This window comes from Benincasa hispida, chromosome 2, assembly GCF_027475165.1.
Source record: "Benincasa hispida cultivar pf3 chromosome 2, pf3_genome.v1.1, whole genome shotgun sequence".
Lineage (NCBI taxonomy): Eukaryota > Viridiplantae > Streptophyta > Magnoliopsida > Cucurbitales > Cucurbitaceae > Benincasa > Benincasa hispida.
The window spans coordinates 69829549-69838794 of NC_143479.1; the positions used below are offsets into that span (position 1 = coordinate 69829549).

The following is a 9246-nucleotide window of genomic DNA, read 5'->3' on the forward strand; positions in this document are numbered from 1 at the left end:
ATCGCATAGCGCTTGACTGATGTATAATCCTCTAATAGAGCAAGGTATAGTGAAACTCCTAGGGTCGCACATTTTCGGTGGGATTATAGATTTTGAGCTCCGTTGTGAACTTACAAGTGCCTCTCTTCTTTGTCACCACATCCTTTAGAAACTTCGCATATACGGGCATCTCCTCAATTTCTTCAGTGAACGGAATGTTAATATGCAACTGTTTTAGTATATCCATGAAACATTGATACTGTACCTCATCATTTTTCTTCTTTTTGAGTCTCTGAGGAAATGGTGGCAGTTGTATTCTTACGGTCCCCTGTTCTTTCGGCTCCAAGGTAGATGCAATCTCTGGTTCCATCGCATCTTTCTTCTCTGTTTCTCCTCGAGCCAATGTAATCAATAGCCCAACAACGCATAGTGGGCAAGTGAACGCAATTAACTAGACGACTACAAGTTATGCTACTTGCGGTGAAGGACACCCAATGGAGGAATGCCCGCGAAACCCACAGTCAGTCTATTTTGTAAAGAATAATCCATTTTCTAACACGTACAACCCTAGGTGGAGAAACCACCCCAACTTCGCGTGGAAAAATCAATACCAAAATTTTCAATCAGTGGCACAAAAAGAAGGGCTACTCAGATTTTTCCCGCGAACCAACAGTCAAACGCATAATCAAGCCAATAGTTTGCAGGCCCGCAATCTTCCTATGTGAAGAGTTTGTTGAAGCAATATATTGAAAAGAACGAAATAGTGCTTCAAAACCAAGCGACGTCTATCTGCAACCTGAAAATTCAAATAGGCCAGATCGCAGGCGAACTCAAGAATAGATCACAAGGGGCCCTGCCGAGTTTAACGGAACTCCCACGCAATCTAGGGGGTAGGGGAAAAGAGCAATGTCAAGTTGTGACGTTGTGGAGCGGAAAGACTGTGGTAAGGGAGAAGAAGGAGCCTAGCCAGACTGCTCTCCCTCGGGATGTATTCGGGATCTGTCCGTAAGTAAAAGAGTCTCCGTCGTGGGCGTGAGTTTGCCCATATTCAATCATACAAAGATTGATAGCGGCATTATGTTTATACTCACCCCAAGATCGCCTAGTGCTTGACCAATGTTGACCCCTCCAATTGAGCATGGTATTGTGAAGATTCCTGGGTCACACATTTTTGGTGGGATCATCGTATTTTGTGTTACTACCATTGTAGCGATCTTTCCTTCATCATTCTATTTCTTTTTCAATCTTTGCGGGAATGGTGGTAGATGGACTTCTTCTATCTCGTGTTCTAGAGGCTTGAAGGTGGATGCAACTTCTGGGTTCATCTTCTCAGGCTCTTCTGAATCATATGTCAACGGGTTCTCGGTTGTCACTACATTCAAGTTGGTTGTGATGGGTTCCTCTCCTACTTCTGCTGTCATTTTTCCGTTTAGCAAAGAGACTGCTAAGCATTGTTCCTTTCATGTAGCCCCAGAGTTGCGAGAGAGCTCAGTTGAGCTCGGCAATGCTCCTTGCGATCTATTTTTGAGTTTGCTCGCAATCTGTCATAGCTAAATTTCGAGATTTTGGATGGGCATTGCTTGATTCTGAAGCACTGATTCGTTCTTCTCAATATACTATTTCAACAACCTCTCTAAGGATGAAGATTGCGATGCCTGCGAACTGCTGGTTTGGTTATGCGTTTGACCGTTTGTTTCCGGGAAAAATCCTGGTGGCCCTTCCTTTTGCACCACTGGTTGAAAGCTTTGTTGTTGATTTTTCCTTCTCCATCTGGGGTTGTACGTATCGAAATAGGGGTTATTCTTTATGAAACATATTGACTGCAAATTTCTTGGGCATTCTTCCATCGGATATGCTTCTCCATAGATGACACAACTTGTGGTTGTTTGAGTAATTGCGTTGACCTGTCCTTTTTGTGTTCTCGTACTATTAATTGCGATGCCTTGTATCAAACAGATCATCTCATTCATTTTTTTTGTAGGGATGCGATGGCCCCATTGTTTGCGTCATTGTCTTTAATTTTTAATCTTTGATCGCTTTCTTTCCAGTCCTCGTGATTTTTGGATATGCAATTAAGTACATTTTTCGCCTCATCGTAAGTTTTATCAAGCAGACCACCAGCTGTTGCCGCATTGGCAGCCGTCTGCAATGCAAGGTTCAGTATGTGGTAGAAAATCTCCATCTGTAGACAATCTGGCAAGCCGTTATGCGAGCAATCTCTTACCAGCCTCTTAAACCTCGCCCAGGCGTCACTGAGCGATTCGTCAATTTCCTGTTTAAAATTCATAATTAACTTCCTTCTTCTTGCATTCTCCATTGGATGGAAGTATTTCTTCATGAGCTTTTCCACTACTTATTCCCACGATGTTATCTCCCCTGGTTCGAGAGAATAGGCCCACTTCCTTGCTTGATCGCATAAGGAAAAAGGGAACAACATTAGTCGAACCTCCTCGGTAGAGATATTTGGGAACACAAAAGTGTTGCATATTTCAATGAAACTCTTGAGATGGACGTGCGGATCCTCGCCATGCCTTCCACCAAACTGTTCTACTGTTTGCATCATCTGCAACATAACCGATTTCATTTCAAACCTCGATTTGTTCAAAGCTAGCCTCATTATTCCTGGGGAGAAATCATATAGGTTGGGTGACGCATAGTCCCGAATGGGTCTATTGCGGTCATTCGCCAGGAGGATGGGGTTGGTCATTATATTATTTGCATTTGTGGCCCTCTCTTTCGGTTGTTCTGCCATTCTTGGAGATCTGTCTTGCTGTTGTTTACGATTGGTTCCCAATCTTCATTGGAACATTTTTTCAATCTCTTGGTCGTAATTTGCCAGAGATTGAAAGCTGCAAAGAAAATGAGAAAATTACCATTAGCACAATGTATTGCATGTTACTATGTCATGAAATAATTGTAAGAATGTGATGATGGAAAATGTGTTGTGCAAGCAAGTTTTCTCAGCAAGATCCAAGTATAAACCCTACTAAGTTTCCTGGTAAACCTAGGGTCAAACTCAGGGACTAAGGAAAACAATATGCGATTTTAATTTTTAGATCACTTTGTGGTAACAAATAAATCCAGTGGTTGGTTGATTTGTTGTTTACAGTATAAAGTGTATGCAGCGGAGTTGAGAAAAGCGTTAATAATACGAAAGATGTGATGAGTATGCGTGGTAACGGGTTGAGAAGGGGTTTAACTAACACTTCCTAGGATTGTGTTCATGTTATGCGGTCATGCTACATACATACAACAGTAAATCATCTCTCAATGCAAATGCTACGGCTTCTAGTTTTAGAATGCATGTGATATATGCGATGATATCTATAGGACTTATACATAACCCTCTATTCTTGTCTATGCGATGATGATTGACACACACACAAACAAGGCAACCACATACTACTATAACCTATCTCTAGGTTGCATGCGATGCATGTTGACAAATAGAGCTTATCTCTAAGTCTCTATCTCTTGCTTATGCAAATCTAATCTTTCTCTCTCGAGTCTAAATTCAAACTAGCTTTCTCAAGTCTTAGGTTCTTTCTTTAGACTCTCTCTCGAGTAGCTCTAAAGGGGTGATGGATGTAACATAAGACAAGATGATCGCATACAATGAAGATCCTAGGTCATGTTAACTAAGTACTTCTCAACCCATTCGATAGTTTTAGCTACTCATGCGTATTTTAAAGAGAGTGAACAGATGTAGAAAAGCAAGTTCCATTCTATATATATATAATCGAAGTACATAATGACAATGCAGAATAAAAATAAAGAGTCTGGTAGCAATTTCTTGCTCCCCAAGGCTTCTACACTGTTCTTCTTCTACTCTGCTCAAAAGATATTCTTGCTTTCGCAAGAGTCGGCCCTCTCTCTATTTTTCCACGCTCTCTAGCACTTTCTCGAGCTGACCAGGATGATCTTTCGACGTATTTTCCCTTCTCTCACTCCCGCCTTTTAAGTATAAGAAAAACTAAGAACAAGGCTAACTATTGTCTATATGGTGAACTCTAAAAACTTGACGAACTCTTTTGATGAAGGTGGCCTTTGGTATTTATAGAGCTTCAGGGTGAGAAGCTTCTTTTCTCTTGTGATTGCACTGATGGGATGTCATTAATTCTCTGTTTGATGCGTCGGATAATTGTCACTGAAAAGTTGAGTGTACTTGCTACAGTATGTCGTTAACGGCTTGTCAACTTAATTCGGAATCGACCGTCATCAGCTTTCTGTCCCATCGTGATTTATTAAGCTTTCACCCAGATGCCCCGGATCTATGCGCCCACCTTTCTTAAGTATATTTTTCATGAGCGCAAATGATCGCATAGCCTTTTGATAAGACAACGGATCCTCAACCTCGCCATCAGATTTATGTCAAATTCCTTCAATTAATGTATCTCATACATCATATCAACTATATCATATATAATTGAACCAGTTTAATTATATCATACATAATTAAACTCCCTTTTGTCAATTTGAACACTTCAAACTGACCCAAAAACTAATTCTCAACTTGAATCCATTTAGCTACCAAGGGGGCCTTATGGAGCTGTAGCTTGAAGCTCCAACGGTACATGAATAGCTGACTAAACTCTTTAATCATGAGATCCACCATCTGTTAACTGTCGGGCACTCCACTAAAGACTGACAGTTGCACTCTTCTCACCATAGATATATTTTTGTGTCCATCGGATATAACCAGTCAACAGTACGATAACCCTTCATAGATTGCTTGTAAGTATAGCTCGGCCAATTTACCGTTTTGCCCTTGTAGTTACATCTAACTCCTTAAGTTACAACGACAACCAAGGATCTTTGTATATTGGTTTGTGGTTAATAGAAATTAAATATCTCATATTTCATAGATAATAGTGAAGAAAAAATCTTATATTATTACATCACAAGCGTTTGTTCATACAGGTGTTTACAAACTACAAGACCCTATGAGCGTTTAAGGCATCAACTCCAACAATCTGCCACATGTTCTAAAATGAGTGGGTGTATAAGATAAAAACAAGTACAAAACAAAAAACTAGGGCACTAAGGCCCTGTATAAAAACTCCTACTTGCCCTAATCCAGCCGCAGGCGGCCCCATAGACCCATGCTCTGAACATGACCCTAAAAAACTGTAACCGTGAGAGCCTTCGTAAATGGGTCAACCACGTTGTACTCCGAAGCGATCTTTGTGACTATCACGTCGCCTCGATGCACTATCTCGCGGATGAGATGATACTTCTACTCTATATGTTTTTCACCCTTGTGACTCCTCGGCTCCCTGGTGTTCGCCACAACACAACTATTACCACAATAAATGGTGATGGCCCTAGACATGTCTAGAACAATATCCAGATCAGTCAGGAACTTCCTAAGCCAATTGGTTTTCATAGCAGCTTCACAAGCCACTACATACTCGGCCTCCATCGTGGAGTCACCGATGCACCCCTGCTTAGTGCTTCGCCATACTACAGCTCCTCTATTCAGAGTGAACACCAAGCTTGAAGTGGATTTTCGAGAATCCTTATCAGTCTGAAAGTCAGTGTTCGTGTATCCAATAAGGATCAAATCCTTATATCCATACATGAGCATGTAGCCCCTCGTACTCCGAAGATACTTAAGGATGTTCTTGACGGCGGTCTAGTGACCCTGTCCTGGATTAGACTGATATCTACTGATTATTCCCACAGTGTAGCAGATGTTTGATCTAGTACACAACATCGCATACATCAAGCTACCAACGATAGATGTATAGGGGACCCGTCTCATCTCCTCAACCTCTTGAGGTTTCTTAGGACAAATTTCCTTAGACAATGTAACTCCATGCCTCTTTTGGAGTTCTGCATCAAGTACTTAAGCAACATCTTGTCAATATACGATGCCTAAGACAGTAGTAGAACTTTGTTCTTTTGATCCCGAAAGATCTGAATACTAAAAACAAACTGAGCCTCTCCCAAATCTTTCATTTGGAATTAGGTCGTTAGCCAGTTCTTAACTGATGTCAGTAAACCTACATCATTCCCAATAAGTAGGATATAGTCTACATTCAACACTAGGAAAACTTCTGAACTGTTGATGATTTTCTTGTAGACACAATGCTCATCAATGTTTTGGACAAAGCCATACGATTTGATCACAGTATCAAATCGAATGTTCCAACAGCGAGACGCCGTTTCAGCCCATAAATGGACCGATTCAGTTTTCAAAACTTTTGCTCTTGACCTTGCGCCATGAATCCCTCGAGCTGCACCATATAAATGGTCTCCTCAAGATTACCATTCAGAAAGGCAGTTTTGACGTACATTTGTCTTATCTTATAGTCATAATATAAGGCATGGATAGGAGGATGCAGATTGACTTCAACATGGCAATAGGTGAGAAAGTCTCCTCATAGTCAACTCTCTCCACCTGGGTATAACCCACAACTCTTGCTCCAATAACGACTAGCCATCATTGATTTGGCCAAGAGATCCTTAACTTACTTAACAATCTCCTGTAAGTATGACCCGTCAATTTAGGCTCTAGAGGTCCATCTCAAAAAGCCAATCCGAAACAAAAAAAATCTAATTGGGGCAAAACCTAAAGCAACACTGTGAGCATTTCTTTTTTCGTGGTTGTATAATTTTCCTGCACATCATTCAACGTCTTGCTAGCATAATAGATAGGATGCAAAACCTTATCCTTGTGCTGGCTCAAGACTACGCCCACTGCATATCCACTAGTATCACACATCAACGCAAATGGTTGCGTCCAATCCCGGCGCAATCAGAATAGGTGCAGTGATGAGTGCATTTTTCACTGTGTGAAATACTTCAGCGCATGCGTCATCAAAATCATATTCACAGTCAATCTCGAGGAGCGCACTTAGGGGCCTTGCGATCTGAGAAAATTTGCGGATAAATCTTCGATAAAACCCCGCATATCCCAGAAAATTCGCAAGCGTTTTCACATTGACTGGTGGTGGTAACTTGGAAATTGCGTCAATTTTTGCTTGATCATTTTCCAACCATTCCTTTAATATCTTGTGACCTAGCACGATTCCTTCTTTAACCATAAAATGGCATTTCTCCTAGTTTAGAACAAGATTAGTTTCAATGCATCTTTTCAAGACTTTTTCAAGATTTGATAAACAAGAGTAATACGTATTGCCAAAAACTGAAAAGTCATCCATAAATACCTCGATTAACTCCTCCAAGTAATCTGAAAATATTTCCATCATACATCGTTGGAAGGTAGGTGCATTACAGAGTCCAAACGGCATGTGACGGATTGTAAATGTGTCGAATGGTCACGTGAAAGTTGTTTTATCTTGATCTTTCAACGCAATTGCAATTTGGTTGTACCCTGAGTAGCTGTCAAGAAAATAAAAGAATTCATTCCCCATAAGTTGATCTAACATTTGATCAATAAACGGGAGTGGAAAGTGTCCTTCTTCGTGGCCAGATTTAATTTGCGGTAATCTATACAAATTCTCCACCCCGTAGTTGTCCTTGTAGGAATTAACTCATTATTACTGTTGGTGACGACTATCATTCCCCCTTTCTTTGGAATGCATTGCATTAGGCTTACCCAGCTGCTATCAGATATAGGGTAAATGACGCCCGCATCAAGCCACTTCACTATCTCTTTCTTTACAACCTCCCTAATGGTAGGGTTCAATCGATGTTGCCTTTCTATAGACCATGTTTTTCCTTCATCCAAACGAATCTTGTGCATGCAATACGAGGGACTGATCCCTCGAATGTCTACCAAGGTCCATCCCAAAGCTTTGGCGTTGTTTTTCAGGATCTGGATAAGTGCATCCTCCTTCTCTTTGCCCAACGAGCAGATATAATAACCGGTAAAGTGCTATTGCTCCCTAAATACACATATTTGAGGTGCATTGACAACGACTTCAACTCTAACATGGGTGGTTCTTCTAAAGATGGCTTAGTACGTTGCATTGTTCGTTCAGATAACTTGAGTGTTTCAAAGCCTGACTCAGTTTGTATTGCGACGCAATTTTCCTCCCACATTGCGCCAATCCGAAAGTCCTCTTCCTTCAATTCTTCTTGATGCTCGTGCCAATGATCTTCCTGCAGTTCTTCAACATATTGACAATTTTCCATATCACTCGGGTACTTCAACACATTGAGAATGTTGTATTTAACTTGCTGATCGTCGACCCTTATGGTAAGCTCTCCTTTCTGCACATCGATCAGTGCTCGCCCTGTTCCAAGAAATGGGCGACCCAAGATGATAGGCACCTCGATGTCAGCTTCATAATCTAATATGATAAAGTCAGCAGGGAAGATAAACTTATCTACTTGCATAAGTACATTCTCTATTTTGCCCTCTGGATGAGTTATTGATCTATCGGCCAATTGTAATGTAACTGTGGTGGGTATTGCATTTCCGATATTTAACTTTTTGAAGATTGACAAGGGCATTAAGTTTATACTCTCCCCTAAATCACACAGCACATTCCCAACATCTTTTCCCCCTATTGAACAGGGAAATGTGAAACTCCCGGGATCTTTCATTTTGGTGGGGATATTATTCTGAAACAACACACTACATTCATATGTTAACGCAACAATTTCATTCTCCCCGATCTTCCTTTTGTTGGCAAGTATGTCCTTGAGGAATTTCACATAGCTCGGCATCTGTTCCAACGCTTCTATCAAGGGAATGTTAATATGTAATTGTCGGAGAACATCTAGGAACCTCTTGAATTGTTTGCTGTCATCTTTCTTTCTCAGCTTGGACGGAAAAGGTGAGGGATCTCGTCGTACTTCCTGTTCAATTGGTTGTTCATTAAGGTCCTTTGCTTGCTGTGTTTTAGGAGCTGTGTTCAATTGGTTGTTCATTAACATCCTGTGCAGTTATAAAATTAAATTCAACATTTTTGTTTTAATTGAGGATTTTTTGTCAATTCTGAAATTTAGTGTGTTTAAAGGAAAATTTTGGATTTTTATGTCGCATTAATTTAATTTTAAGTCGATGTCAAAATTGAGATTTTATGGGGATAATTGAGTTAATTTTGAAATTTGGATTTTAAAGAGGAAGAGGAAAGAATTTTAAACATATATATAAATATAGTTATTTGAGAATTCATTAAAGCAAATATTTGAAAAGATTTGGAAATTTGGATTTAGTTTAAGGAAAAATGGAATTATTTTGCAAACTGAATTTATTTTTTTGAAGTTTGAGAAATTGAAATTTTGGGAAGAGATAACATGTATATATAAATAAAGAAAGAATATGTATATGTATATATATATATTATATAT

At 40.0% G+C, this 9246-nt stretch overlaps 1 protein-coding gene across 1 annotated transcript; it reads right to left on the reverse strand.

The window, feature by feature from the left end:
- Window positions 1–7755: 7755 nt before the first annotated feature.
- On the reverse strand, window positions 7756–8823 carry LOC150038132 (uncharacterized). The gene has a single exon (XM_090311150.1). It carries the CDS (start codon window positions 8821–8823, stop codon window positions 7756–7758), a length of 1068 nt encoding a protein of 355 aa, XP_090167276.1.
- Window positions 8824–9246: the final 423 nt, after the last annotated feature.

What these genes read in the sequence shown, in the direction of transcription:
- LOC150038132 (XM_090311150.1), bottom strand. Translation starts at nt 8,823, where the DNA reads ATGAACAACCAATTGAACACAGCTCCTAAAACACAGCAAGCAAAGGAC.